Source organism: Pristiophorus japonicus, chromosome 4, assembly GCF_044704955.1.
Source record: "Pristiophorus japonicus isolate sPriJap1 chromosome 4, sPriJap1.hap1, whole genome shotgun sequence".
NCBI lineage: Eukaryota > Metazoa > Chordata > Chondrichthyes > Pristiophoridae > Pristiophorus > Pristiophorus japonicus.
This window is the reverse complement of record NC_091980.1, coordinates 3,303,763-3,318,274: the sequence shown is the minus strand read 5'-3', so window position 1 is coordinate 3,318,274 and position 14,512 is coordinate 3,303,763. Positions and strand designations below refer to the sequence as shown.

General features: G+C 73.1%; 1 protein-coding gene across 1 annotated transcript in view; it reads right to left on the bottom strand.

Moving 5' to 3' along the window:
* Positions 1 to 202: 202 nt before the first annotated feature.
* The window catches only part of znhit2 (zinc finger, HIT-type containing 2), a 14,919-nt gene continuing 609 nt past the window's right edge, over positions 203 to 14,512 (bottom strand). The window contains exon 2 of the mRNA XM_070877110.1: positions 203 to 1,052. Within this exon, the coding sequence (XP_070733211.1) occupies positions 258 to 1,052 (795 nt within the window). The 3' untranslated portion in view covers positions 203 to 257. The remainder of the gene's footprint in view (positions 1,053 to 14,512) is intronic.

Sequence of the window (14,512 nt, the reverse complement as noted above, 5' to 3'; positions counted from 1 at the left end):
AAACCCTGTGTGTGGGAGCTTGCTGTGCACAAACTGGCTGCTGCGTTTCCCACATTACAACAGTGACTACACTTCCAAAGTGCATCATTGGCTGTAAAGCGCTTTGAGACATCCCGAGTTGGTGAAAGACACGGCAGAAATGCATTGGCTGAACTGCCCCGCTGAAACTTAGGCCCGATTCTCCTTAAATAATTCCAGTGGGTAATTCGAAAATGAGTTTTTATTACATGATTGGTGGGTGAGAGAGGTTCATAAAGTCAGGGAGTTAGTTCTTCGATTAACACTTTCTTCTGCGGCGGTCGGTTCCCTCCCCAGGCCTTTTCCAGTTTTGCCTTGGCCTCCTCCACTTGGAGCAAGGTGTCGAAGGAGTTCTTGTACACCCTCCGCACCTCCAGGGAGAGCGAGTCCAGGGCATCGCTGTGCTCGTTCACCCAGGACAGAAGGAAGGCGCATTTTTTACGAGCCCGGTAGCGTTCCGGACCCTCCCCGTGTCGGGACCGCTTGTCTTTTCCCAGGACGCGGCCGAGCTGCGAGATGGCGGCCAGTGTGTAATGGCCGCCTGACGCTCCGCTCTCCCCGCTCAGAAGCTCAGCCGTGTCCCTGATGGTCAGCACCGGCTCGAAGGGGTTGGAGGAGTACGGGCCGCTCTGCACTGCCCCGACCCCAGCCTCCAGGGCCTCAGCCGCAGACGTGAAAACACGACTGCCCTTCAGGGCCTCCGAGAGAGTCATCACAGCTTCGATAAACTCGTCCCTCATCTCCCTCGACAGGTCCCCGTTAATGAGTTTCATGGAGAAGGCATAGGCGAAGAGAACATTCACCACGCTGTACTGGATCAGCGGAGAGGGCTTTGAGCACAAGGACAGCAAAGGAGCAATGTTACCGCTCGTCGCAGGAATAGAATCATCTTGTTCCCAGATCCTCTCACAGTCTCTCACCGTCCTTCCACTCAACCATTCCCGTTCTGCATCACTCTCGCCCTCGGTCCCCTCAACATCAACCACGGGCTGCTCTTCATTTACCCTCTCGCTCCTTCGATCTTCCTCCAGCTCCTTTGAAGAAAATAAATTAATTAGTGCATATTTATGAAGCGTTTCACAACTCACTGATCCCAGTGGCTTGGCTCAGCAGGCAGCACTCTCGTGCTCAGAGTCAGAAGATCGGCCCCACTCCAGCGCTGAGCACAAAAATCTCGGCTGACACTCCCAGTGCACTGCTGAGGGAGCTCCGCACTGTCGGAGGGGCAGTACTGAGGGAGCTCCGCACTGTCGGAGGGGCAGTACTGAGGGAGCTCCGCACTGTCGGAGGGGCAGTACTGAGGGAGCTCCGCACTGTCGGAGGGGCAGTGCTGAGGGAGCGTCTCACTGTCGGAGGGGCAGTGCTGAGGGAGCTCCGCACTGTCGGAGGGGCAGTACTGAGGGAGCGCCGCACTGTCGGAGGGGCAGTACTGTGGGAGCTCCGCACTGTCGGAGGGGCAGTGCTGAGGGAGCGTCTCACTGTCGGAGGGGCAGTGCTGAGGGAGTGCCGCACTGTCGGAGGGGCAGTGCTGAGGGAGTGCCGCACGGTCGGAGGGGCGGTGCTGAGGGAGTGCTGCACTGTCGGAGGGGCAGTACTGAGGGAGCACTGCACTGTCGGAGGGGCAGTACTGAGGGAGCACTGCACTGTCGGAGGGGCAGTACTGAGGGAGCACTGCCCCCTTCGCCCAGGGACACCAAATTTGATTTAACAGTGATTTCAGCAGATAAGATCAGAACAGAACGGGATGGGACGGGACGGGATGTTTCTGGGGTTTAAACCCTGAAGGTTTACAGCGGAGGACGTGTGCTCCCCATTGTGTCCCATTCCCCCTGAACATTCCCCCATCCAATAAAAGACCAGTCTATCCTCATCACGAACGTTGTTCAACCGCGGAATCACATCAGTGAATCACTGTTGGAAGCCAGACCCTCCCCGGGACCCTCAAACACAGGACTGGACATTGGGGACCACACGGGACCGGTTACCTCCCACCACACAGAATTACCCCCTAGTGCCCCTCCCCCCCAGGGACAGACCCCCAGTGCCCCTCCCCCCCAGGGACAGACCCCCAGTGCCCCTCCCCCCAGGGACAGACCCCTAGTACCCCTCCCCCCAGGGACAGACCCCCAGTGGCCCCCCCCCGGGACAGACCCCCAGTGCCCCTCCCCCCCCCCCGGGACAGACCGCCAGTGCCCCCCCCCCAGGGACAGACCCCCAGTGCCCCTCTCCCCCCCTCCCCCCCAGGGACAGATCCCCAGTGCCCCTCTCCCCCCCCCTCCCCCCCAGGGACAGACGCCCAGTGCCCCCCCCCCCAGGGACAGACCCCCAGTGCCCCTCTCCCCCCCCCCCCCAGGGACAGACCGCCAGTGCCCCTCCCCCCACCAGGGACAGACCCCCAGTGCCACCCTCCCCCCCCCCCCAGGGACAGACCCCCAGTGCCCCTCTTCCCCCCCCCTCCCCCCAGGGACAGACCCCCAGTGCCCCTCCCCCCCCCAGGGACAGACCCCCAGTGCCCCTCCCCCCCCCCCCCCCCAGGGACAGACTCCCAGTGCCCCTCTCCCCCCCAGGGACAGAACCCCAGTGCCCCTCTCCCCCCCCCAGGGACAGACCCCCAGTCCCCCCCCCCCGGGACAGACCCCCAGTGCCCCCCCCCGGGACAGACCCCCAGTGCCCCCCCCCCCGGGACAGACCGCCAGTGCCCCTCCCCCCCCCCCCAGGGACAGACCCCCAGTGCCCCTCTCCCCCCCAGGGACAGACCCCCAGTGCCCCTCTCCCCCCCCAGGGACAGACCCCCCAGTGCCCCTCTCCCCCCCCCCTCCCCCCCAGGGACAGATCCCCAGTGCCCCTCCCCCCCAGAGACAGACCCCCAGTGCCCCCCCCAGGGACAGACCCCCAGTGCCCCTCTCCCCCCCCCCTCCCCCCCAGGGACAGACCCCCAGTGCCCCCCCCCGGGACAGACCCCCAGTGCCCCTCCCCCCCAGGGACAGACCCCCAGTGCCGCTCACCCCCCAGGGACAGACCCCCAGTGCCCCTCCCCCCCAGTGCCCCTACCCCCAGGGACAGACCCCCAGTGCCCCTCCCCCCCAGGGACAGACCCCCAGTGCCCCTCCCCCCCAGAGACAGACCCCCAGTGCCCCCCCCCAAGGACAGACCCCCAGTGCTCCTCCCCCCCCAGGGACAGACCCCCAGTGCCCGCCCCCTCCCCCCAGGTACAGACCCCCAGTGCCCCTCCCCTCCCCCCCAGGGACAGACCCCCAGTGCCCCTCCCCCCCCAGGGACAGACCCCCCAGTGCCCCTCTCCCCCCCTCCCCCCCAGGGACAGATCCCCAGTGCCCCTCCCCCCCCAGGGACAGACCCCCAGTGCCCCCCCCCGGGACAGACCCCCAGTGCCCCTCCCCCCCAGGGACAGACCCCCAGTGCCGCTCACCCCCCAGGGACAGACCCCCAGTGCCCCTCCCCCCCAGTGCCCCTACCCCCAGGGACAGACCCCCAGTGCCCCTCCCCCCCAGGGACAGACCCCCAGTGCCCCTCCCCCCCAGAGACAGACCCCCCAGTGCCCCCCCCCAGGGACAGACCCCCAGTGCCCCTCCCCCCCCAGGGACAGACCCCCAGTGCCCGCCCCCTCCCCCCAGGTACAGACCCCCAGTGCCCCTCCCCTCCCCCCCAGGGACAGACCCCCAGTGCCCCTCCCCCCCCAGGGACAGACCCCCAGTGCCGCTCACCCCCAGGGACAGACCCCCAGTGCCCCTCCCCTCCCCCCAGGTACAGACCCCCAGTGCCCCTCCTCTCCTCCTCAGGGACAGACCCCCAGTGCCCCTCCCCCCCAGGGACAGACCCCCAGTGCCCCCCCCCAGGGACAGACCCCCAGTGCCCCTCTCCCCCCCTCCAGGGACAGACCGCCAGTGCCCCTCCCCCCACCAGGGACAGACCCCCAGTGCCCCCTCCCCCCCCAAGGGACAGACCCCCAGTGCCCCTCTTTCCCCCCCTCGCCCCAGGGACAGACCCCCAGTGCCCCTCCCCCCCCCAGGGACAGAGCCCCAGTGCCCCTCCCCCCCCCCCAGGGACAGACCGCCAGTGCCCCTCCCCCCCCCCCCCAGGGACAGACCCCCAGTGCCTCTCTCCTCCCCCTCCCCCCCAGGGACAGACCACCAGTGCCCCTCTCCCCCCCTCCCCCCCAGGGACAGATCCCCAGTGCCCCTCTCCCCCCCTCCCCCCCAGGGACAGACCCCCAGTGCCCCTCCCCCCCAGGGACAGACCCCCAGTGCCCCCCCCCAGAGACAGACCCCCAGTGCCCCTCTCCCCGCCCCCCCAGGGACAGACCGCCAGTGCCCCCCCCCCCAGGGACAGACCCCCAGTGCCCCCCTCCCCCCCCAGGGACAGACCCCCAGTGCCACTCTTCCCCCCCCTCCCCCCCAGGGACAGACCCCCAGTGCCCCTCCACCCCCCCAGGGACAGACCCCCAGTGCCCCTCTCCCCCCCCCCCAGGGACAGACCGCCAGTGCCCCTCCCCCCCCCCCCCAGGGACAGACCCCCAGTGCCTCTCTCCTCCCCCTCTCCCCCAGGGACAGAGCCCCAGTGCCCGTCTCCCCCCAGGGACAGACCGCCAGTGCCCCTCCCCCCCCCAGGGACAGACCCCCAGTGCCCCTCTCCCCCCCCAGGGACAGACCCCCAGTGCCCCCCCCCACAGGGACAGACCCCCAGTGCCCCTCCCCCCCAGGGACAGACCCCCCAGTGCCGCTCACCCCCCAGGGACAGATCCCCAGTGCCCCTCCCCCCCAGTGCCCCTACCCCCAGGGACAGACCCCCAGTGCCCCTCCCCCCCAGGGACAGACGCCCAGTGCCCCTCCCCCCAGGGACAGACCCCCAGTGCTCCTCCCCCCCCAGGGACAGACCCCCAGTGCCCCTCCCCCCCAAGGGACAGACCCCCAGTGCCCCTCCCCTCCCCCCAGGTACAGACCCCCAGTGCCCCTCCCCTCCCCCCCCAGGGACAGACCCCCAGTGCCCCTCCCGCCCCAGGGACAGACCCCAAGTGCCGCTCACCCCCAGGGACAGACCCCCAGTGCCCCTCTCCTCCCCCCAGGTACAGACCCCCAGTGCCCCTTCTCAGCTCCCCAGGGACAGACCCCCAGTGCCCCTCCCCCCCAGGGACAGACCCCCAGTGCCCCCCCCCAGGGACAGACCCCCAGTGCCCCTCTCCCCCCCTCCAGGGACAGACCGCCAGTGCCCCTCCCCCCACCAGGGACAGACCCCCAGTGCCCCCCTCCCCCCCCAGGGACAGACCCCCAGTGCCCCTCTTCCCCCCCTCCCCCCAGGGACAGACCCCCAGTGCCCCTCCCCCCCCAGGGACAGACCCCCAGTGCCCCTCCCCCCCCCAGGGACAGACCGCCAGTGCCCCTCCCCCTCCCCCCCCCCCCCCAGGGACAGACCCCCAGTGCCTCTCTCCTCCCCCTCCCCCCCAGGGACAGACCCCCAGTGCCCCTCTCCCCCCCAGGGACAGACCCCCAGTGCCTCTCCCCCCCCACAGGGACAGACCCCCAGTACCCCTCCCCCCAGGGACAGACCCCCAGTGCCGCTCACCCCCCCAGGGACAGACCCCCAGTGCCCCTCCCCCCCAGGGACAGACCCCCAGTGCCCCTCCCCCCTAGGGACAGACCCCAGTGCCCCTCCCCCCAGGGACAGACCCCCAGTGCCACTCCCTCCCAGGGACAGACCCCAGTGCCCCTCTCCCCCTCCCCCAGGGATGTTGTTGTTGAGAGAGATCATAGAGAGATAGTATTGACCCCCAGTGCCCCTCTCCCCCTCCCCCCAGGGACAGACCGCCAGTGCCCCTCCCTCCCCCCCCAGGGACAGACCCCCAGTGCCCTCCCCCCAGGGACAGACCCCCAGTGCCCCTCACTCCCCCCCCAGGGACAGACCCCCAGTGCCCCTCTCCCCCCCTCCCTCCAGGGACAGACCCCCAGTGCCCCTCACCCGCCAGGGACAGACCCCCAGTGGCCCCCCCCCAGGGACAGGCCCCCAGTGCTCCTCTCCCCCCCCCCAGGGACAGACCGCGAGTGCCCCTCCCCCCCCCCCCCAGGGACAGACCCCCAGTGCCCCCCCCCCCAGGGACAGACCCCCAGTGCCCCCCCCCAGGGACAGACCCCCAGTGCCCCCCCCAGGGACAGACACCCAGTGCCCACCCCCCAGGGACAGACCCCCAGTGCCCCTCCCCCCCCCAGGGACAGACCCCCAGTGCCTCTCTCCTCCCCCTCCCCCCAGGGACAGACCCCCAGTGCCCCTCCCCCCCCCAGGGACAGACCCCCAGTGCCCCTCCCCCCCCCAGGGACAGACCCCCAGTGCCCCTCCCCCCCCCCCCGGGACAGACCCCCAGTGCCTCTCTCCTCCCCCTCCCCCCCAGGGACAGAGCCCCAGTGCCCCTCTCCCCCCAGGCACAGACCCCCAGTGCCCCTCTCCCCCCCAGGGACAGACCCCCAGTGCCTCTCCCCCCCACAGGGACAGACCGCCAGTGCCCCCCCCAGGGACAGACACCCAGTGCCCCTCCCCCCCCCAGGGACAGACCCCCAGTGCCCCTCTCCCCCTCCCCCCAGGGACAGACCGCCAGTGCCCCTCCCTCCCCAGGGACAGACCCCCAGCGCCCCTCTCCCCACCCCAGGGACAGACCGCCAGTGCCCCCCCCCCCCCAGGGACAGATCCCCAGTGCCCCTCTTCCCCCCTCCCCCCCCCAGGGACAGACCCCCAGTGCCCCTCCCCCCCAGGGACAGACCCCCAGTGCCCCCCCCCCAGGGACAGACCCCCAGTGCCCCCCCCAGGGACAGACCCCCAGTGCCCCTTCCACCCAGGGACAGACCCCCAGTGCCCCCCCCCTCCCAGGGACAGACCCCCAGTGCCCCCCCCCCAGGGACAGACCCCCAGTGCCCTTCCCCCCCCAAGGGACAGACCCCCAGTGCCCCTCCCCCTCCCAGGGACAGACCCCCAGTGCCCCCCCCAGGGACAGACCCCCAGTGCCCCCCCCCAGGGACAGACCCCCAGTGCCCCCACCCAAAGGACAGACCCCCAGTGCCCCTCCCCCCTCCCAGGGACAGACCGCCAGTGCCCCTCCCCCCCCCCAGGGACAGACCCCCAGTGCCCCCCCCCAGGGACAGACCCCCAGTGCCCCACCTCCCCCCCCAGGGACAGACCCCCAGTGCCCCCCCTTCCCCCCCCCCGGGGACAGACCCCCAGTGCCCCTCTTCCCCCCATGGACAGACCCCCAGTGCCCCTCCCCCCCCAGGGACAGACCCCCAGTGCCCCTCTCCCCCCCCAGGGACAGACCGCCAGTGCCCCTCCCCCCCCCCCCCCAGGGACAGACCCCCAGTGCCTCTCTCCTCCCCCTCTCCCCCAGGGACAGAGCCCCAGTGCCCCTCTACCCCCAGGGACAGACCCCCAGTGCCCCTCCCCCCCCAGGGCCAGACCCCCAGTGCCCCTCACCCCCCCAGGGACAGACCGCCAGTGCCCCTCCCCCCCCAGGGACAGACCCCCAGTGCCCCTCTCCCCCCCAGGGACAGACCCCCAGTGCCCCTCTCCCCCCCCGGGGACAGACCCCCAGTGCCCCCCCCACACAGTGACAGACCCCCAGTGCCCCTCCCCCCCAGGGACAGACCCCCAGTGCCCCTCCCCCCCAGTGCCCCTCCCCCCCCAGGGACAGACCCCCAGTGCCCCCCCCCACACAGGGACAGGCCCCCAGTGCCCCTCCCCCCCAGGGACAGACCCCCAGTGCCCCTCCCCCCCAGGGACAGACCCCCAGTGCCAGACCCCCCCCAGGGACAGACCCCAAGTGCCCTTCTCCCCCCCAGGGACAGACCCCCAGTGCCCCCCCCACACAGGGACAGACCCCCAGTGCCCCTCCCCCCCAGGGACAGACCCCCAGTGCCCCTCCCCCCCCAGGGACAGACCCCCAGTGCCCCTCCCCCCCAGGGACAGACCCCCAGTGCCCCTCTCCCCCCCAGGGACAGACGCCCAGTGCCCCTCTCCCCCCCAGGGACAGACCCCCAGTGCCCCTCTCCCCCCCAGGGACAGACCCCAAGTGCCCCTCCACCCCAGGGACAGACCCCCAGTGCCCCTCTCCCCCCCAGGGACAGACCCCCAGTGCCCCTCCCCCCCCAGGGACAGACCCCCAGTGCCCCTCTCCCCCCCAGGGACAGACCCCCAGTGCCCCCCCCCACACAGGGACAGACCCCCAGTGCCCCACCCCCAGGGACAGACCCCCAGTGCCCCTCCCCCCCCAGGGACAGACCCCCAGTGCCCCTCCCCCCCAGTGCCAGACCCCCCCCAGGGACAGACCCCCAGTGCCCCTCTCCCCCCCAGGGACAGACCCCCAGTGCCCCCCCACCCCAGGGACAGACCCCCAGTGCCCCTCCCCCCCCCAGGGACAGACCCCATGTGCCCCTCCCCCCCAGTGCCAGACCCCCCCCAGGGACAGACCCCCAGTGCCCCTCCCCCCCAGGGACAGACCCCCAGTGCCCCTCCCCCCCAGGGACAGACCCCCAGTGCCCCTCCCCCCCAGGGACATACCCCCAGTGCTCCCCCCCCCAGGGACAGACCCCCAGTGCCCCTCCCCCCCAGGGACAGACCCCCAGTGCCCCTCCCCCCCCCAGGGACAGACCCCCAGTGACCCTCCCCTCCCCCCAGGTACAGACCCCCAGTGCCCCTCCCCTCCCCCCTAGGGACAGACCCCCAGTGCCCCTCCCCCCCCAGGGACAGACCCCCAGTGCCCCCCCAGGGACAGACCCCCAGTGCCCCTCCCCCCAGGGACAGACCCCCAGTGCCCACCCCCCAGGGACAGACCCCCAGTGCCCCCCCCCCAGGGACAGACCCCCAGTGCCCACCCCCAGGGACAGATCCCCAGTGCCCCTCCCCCCCAGGGACAGACTCCCAGTGCCGCTCCCCCCCACCCCCCCCCAGGGACAGACCCCCAGTGCCCCTCCCCCCAGGGACAGACCCCCAGTGCCCCTCCCCCCCCAGGGACAGATCCCCAGTGCCCCTCCCCCCCCAGGGACAGATCCCCAGTGCCCCTCCCCCCCCAGGGACAGATCCCCAGTGCCCCTCCCCCCAGGGACAGACCCCCAGTGCCCCCCGCCCCCAGTGACAGACCCCCAGTGCCCCCCCCCAGGGACAGACCCCCAGTGCCCCTCCCCCCGCAAGGGACAGACCCCTAGTGCCCCCCCCAGGGACAGATCCCCAGTGCCCCTCCCCCCCAGGGACAGACTCCCAGTGCCGCTCCCCCCCCACGGACAGACCCCCAGTGCCCATCCCCCAGGGACAGACTCCCAGTGCCCCCCCCAGTGCCCCCCCTCAGGGACAGACCCCCAGTGCCCCTCCCCCCCCCCAGGGACAGACCCCCAGTGCCCCTCCCCCCCAGGGACAGATCCCCAATGCCCCTCCCACCCCAGGGACAGACCCCCAGTGCCCCTCCCCCCCCCAGGGACAGACCCCCAGTGCCCCCCCCCAGGGACAGACCCCCAGTGCCCCTCCCCCCCAGGGACAGACCCCCAGTGCCCCTCCCCCCCCCAGGGACAGACCCCCAGGGACAGACCCCCAGTGCCCCTCCCCCCCAGGGACAGACCCCCAGTGCCCCCCCCCAGGGACAGACCCCCAGTGCCCCCCCCAGGGACAGACCCCCAGTGCCACTCACCCCCCAGGGACAGACCCCCAGTGCCCCCCCCCCAGGGACAGACCCCCAGTGCCTCCCCCCAGGGACAGACCCCCAGTGCCGCTCACCCCCCAGGGACAGACCCCCAGTGCCCCCCCCCAGGGACAGACCCCCAGTGCCGCTCGCCCCCCAGGGACAGACCCCCAGTGCCCCCCCCCAGGGACAGACCCCCAGTGCCTCCCCCCAGGGACAGACCTCCAGTGCCCCCCCCAGGGACAGACCCCCAGTGCCGCTCACCCCCCAGGGACAGACCCCCAGTGCCCCCCCCAGGGACAGACCCCCAGTGCCCCCCCCCAGGGACAGACCCCCAGTGCCCCCCCCAGGGACAGACCCCCAGTGCCCCCCCCCCCAGGGACAGACCCCCAGTGCCTCCCCCCAGGGACAGACCCCCAGTGCCCCCCCCCAGGGACAGATCCCCAGTGCCTCCCCCCAGGGACAGACCCCCAGTGCCCCCCCCCCCCCCAGGGACAGACCCCCAGTGCCTCCCCCCAGGGACAGACCCCCAGTGCCCCCCCCCAGGGACAGACCCCCAGTGCCTCCCCCCAGGGACAGACCCCCAGTGCCTCCCCCCAGGGACAGACCCCCAGTGCCCCCCCCCCAGGGACAGACCCCCAGTGCCTCCCCCCAGGGACAGACCCCCAGTGCCCCCCCCCCAGGGACAGACCCCCAGTGCCCCCCCCCAGGGACAGACCCCCTGTGTCCCTCCCCCCCCCAGGGACAGACCCCCAGTGCCTCCCCCCAGGGACAGACCCATAGTGCCCACCCCCCCAGGGACAGACCCCCAGTGCCCCCCCCCAGGGACAGACCCCCAGTGCCCCTCCCCCCCCCAGGGACAGACCCCCTGTGTCCCTCCCCCCCCCCAGGGACAGACCCCCAGTGCCTCCCCCCAGGGACAGACCCCCTGTGTCCCTCCCCCCCCCCAGGGACAGACCCCCTGTGTCCCTCCCCCCCCCCAGGGACAGACCCCCAGTGCCCCTCCCCGCGCAAGGGACAGACCCCTAGTGCCCCCCCCCAGGGACAGATCCCCAGTGCCCCTCCCCCCCAGGGACAGACTCCCAGTGCCGCTCCCCCCCCACGGACAGACCCCCAGTGCCCCTCCCCCCAGGGACAGACCCCCAGTGCCCACCCCCCAGGGACAGACTCCCAGTTCCCCCCCCAGTGCCCCCCCTCAGGGACAGACCCCCAGTGCCCCTCCCCCCCCAGGGACAGACCCCCAGTGCCCCTCCCCCCCCCAGGGACAGATCCCCAGTGCCCCTCCCCCCAGGGACAGACTCCCAGTGCCGCTCCCCCCCCAGGGACAGATCCCCAGTGCCCCTCCCCCCAGGGACAGACTCCCAGTGCCCCTCCCCCCCCAGGGACAGATCCCCAGTGCCCCTCCCCCCAGGGACAGACTCCCAGTGCCGCTCCCCCCCCAGGGACAGACTCCCAGTGCCGCTCCCCCCCCCAGGGACAGACCCCCAGTGCCCCCCCCCCCAGGGACATACCCCCTGTGCCCCTCCCCCCCCCCAGGGACAGACCCCCAGTGCCCCTCCCACCCCAGGGACAGACCCCCAGTGCCCCTCCCCCCCCAGGGACAGACCCCCAGTGCCCCCCCCCAGGGATCCCCCCCCAGGGACAGACCCCCAGTGCCCCCCCCCAGGGACAGACCCCCAGTGCCGCTCACCCTCCAGGGTCAGACCCCCAGTGCCCCCCCCCAGGGACAGACCCCCAGTGCCGCTCACCCCCCAGGGACAGACCCCCAGTGCCCCCCCCCAGGGACAGACCCCCAGTGCCCCCCCCCCCAGGGACAGACCCCCAGTGCCCCCCTCCCCAGGGACAGACCCCCAGTGCCCCCCCCCCCAGGGACAGACCCCCAGTGCCCCTCCCCCCCCAGGGACAGACCCCCAGTGCCCCCTCCCCCCCCCCCAGGGACAGACCCCCAGTGCCACTCTTCCCCCCCAGGGACAGACCCCCAGTGCCCCTCTCCCCCCCTCCCTCCAGGGACAGACCCCCAGTGCCCCTCACCCCCCAGGGACAGACCCCCAGTGCCCCTCTCCCCCTCCCCCCAGGGACAGACCGCCAGTGCCCCTCCCTCCCCCCCCAGGGACAGACCCCCAGTGCCCTCCCCCCAGGGACAGACCCCCAGTGCCCCTCACTCCCCCCCCAGGGACAGACCCCCAGTGCCCCTCTCCCCCCCTCCCTCCAGGGACAGACCCCCAGTGCCCCTCACCCCCCAGGGACAGACCCCCAGTGCCCCCCCCCCAGGGACAGGCCCCCAGTGCTCCTCTCCCCCCCCCCCAGGGACAGACCGCGAGTGCCCCTCCCCCCCCCCCAGGGACAGACCCCCAGTGCCCCCCCCCCCAGGGACAGACCCCCAGTGCCCCCCCCCAGGGACAGACCCCCAGTGCCCCCCCCAGGGACAGACACCCAGTGCCCACCCCCCAGGGACAGACCCCCAGTGCCCCTCCCCCCCCCAGGGACAGACCCCCAGTGCCTCTCTCCTCCCCCTCCCCCCAGGGACAGACCCCCAGTGCCCCTCCCCCCCCAGGGACAGACCCCCAGTGCCCCTCCCCCCCCCCAGGGACAGACCCCCAGTGCCCCTCCCCCCCCCCCCCGGGACAGACCCCCAGTGCCTCTCTCCTCCCCCTCCCCCCCAGGGACAGAGCCCCAGTGCCCCTCTCCCCCCAGGCACAGACCCCCAGTGCCCCTCTCCCCCCCAGGGACAGACCCCCAGTGCCTCTCCCCCCCACAGGGACAGACCGCCAGTGCCCCCCCCAGGGACAGACACCCAGTGCCCCTCCCCCCCCAGGGACAGACCCCCAGTGCCCCTCTCCCCCTCCCCCCAGGGACAGACCGCCAGTGCCCCTCCCTCCCCAGGGACAGACCCCCAGCGCCCCTCTCCCCACCCCAGGGACAGACCGCCAGTGCCCCCCCCCCCAGGGACAGATCCCCAGTGCCCCTCTTCCCCCCTCCCCCCCCCCAGGGACAGACCCCCAGTGCCCCTCCCCCCCAGGGACAGACCCCCAGTGCCCCCCCCCCAGGGACAGACCCCCAGTGCCCCCCCCAGGGACAGACCCCCAGTGCCCCTTCCACCCAGGGACAGACCCCCAGTGCCCCCCCCCCCTCCCAGGGACAGACCCCCAGTGCCCCCCCCCCAGGGACAGACCCCCAGTGCCCTTCCCCCCCCCAAGGGACAGACCCCCAGTGCCCCTCCCCCTCCCAGGGACAGACCCCCAGTGCCCCCCCCAGGGACAGACCCCCAGTGCCCCCCCCCCCAGGGACAGACCCCCAGTGCCCCCACCCAAAGGACAGACCCCCAGTGCCCCTCCCCCCTCCCAGGGACAGACCGCCAGTGCCCCTCCCCCCCCCCCAGGGACAGACCCCCAGTGCCCCCCCCCCAGGGACAGACCCCCAGTGCCCCACCTCCCCCCCCAGGGACAGACCCCCAGTGCCCCCCCTTCCCCCCCCCCGGGGACAGACCCCCAGTGCCCCTCTTCCCCCCATGGACAGACCCCCAGTGCCCCTCCCCCCCCAGGGACAGACCCCCAGTGCCCCTCTCCCCCCCCCAGGGACAGACCGCCAGTGCCCCTCCCCCCCCCCCCAGGGACAGACCCCCAGTGCCTCTCTCCTCCCCCCTCTCCCCCAGGGACAGAGCCCCAGTGCCCCTCTACCCCCAGGGACAGACCCCCAGTGCCCCTCCCCCCCAGGGCCAGACCCCCAGTGCCCCTCACCCCCCCAGGGACAGACCGCCAGTGCCCCTCCCCCCCCAGGGACAGACCCCCAGTGCCCCTCTCCCCCCCAGGGACAGACCCCCAGTGCCCCTCTCCCCCCCCGGGGACAGACCCCCAGTGCCCCCCCCACACAGTGACAGACCCCCAGTGCCCCTCCCCCCCAGGGACAGACCCCCAGTGCCCCTCCCCCCCAGTGCCCCTCCCCCCCCCAGGGACAGACCCCCAGTGCCCCCCCCCCACACAGGGACAGGCCCCCAGTGCCCCTCCCCCCCAGGGACAGACCCCCAGTGCCCCTCCCCCCCAGGGACAGACCCCCAGTGCCAGACCCCCCCCAGGGACAGACCCCAAGTGCCCCTCTCCCCCCCAGGGACAGACCCCCAGTGCCCCCCCACACAGGGACAGACCCCCAGTGCCCCTCCCCCCCAGGGACAGACCCCCAGTGCCCCTCCCCCCCCAGGGACAGACCCCCAGTGCCCCTCCCCCCCAGGGACAGACCCCCAGTGCCCCTCTCCCCCCCAGGGACAGACGCCCAGTGCCCCTCTCCCCCCCAGGGACAGACCCCCAGTGCCCCTCTCCCCCCCAGGGACAGACCCCAAGTGCCCCTCCACCCCAGGGACAGACCCCCAGTGCCCCTCTCCCCCCCAGGGACAGACCCCCAGTGCCCCTCCCCCCCCAGGGACAGACCCCCAGTGCCCCTCTCCCCCCCAGGGACAGACCCCCAGTGCCCCCCCCCACACAGGGACAGACCCCCAGTGCCCCACCCCCAGGGACAGACCCCCAGTGCCCCTCCCCCCCAGGGACAGACCCCCAGTGCCCCTCCCCCCCAGTGCCAGACCCCCCCCAGGGACAGACCCCCAGTGCCCCTCTCCCCCCCAGGGACAGACCCCCAGTGCCCCCCCACCCCAGGGACAGACCCCCAGTGCCCCTCCCCCCCCAGGGACAGACCCCCAGTGCCAGACCCCCCCCAGGGACAGACCCCCAGTGCCCCTCCCCCCCAGGGACAGACCCCCAGTGCCCCTCCCCCCCAGGGACAGACCCCCAGTGCCCCTCCCCCCCAGGGACAGACCCCCAGTGCCCCCTCCCCCCCAGGGACATA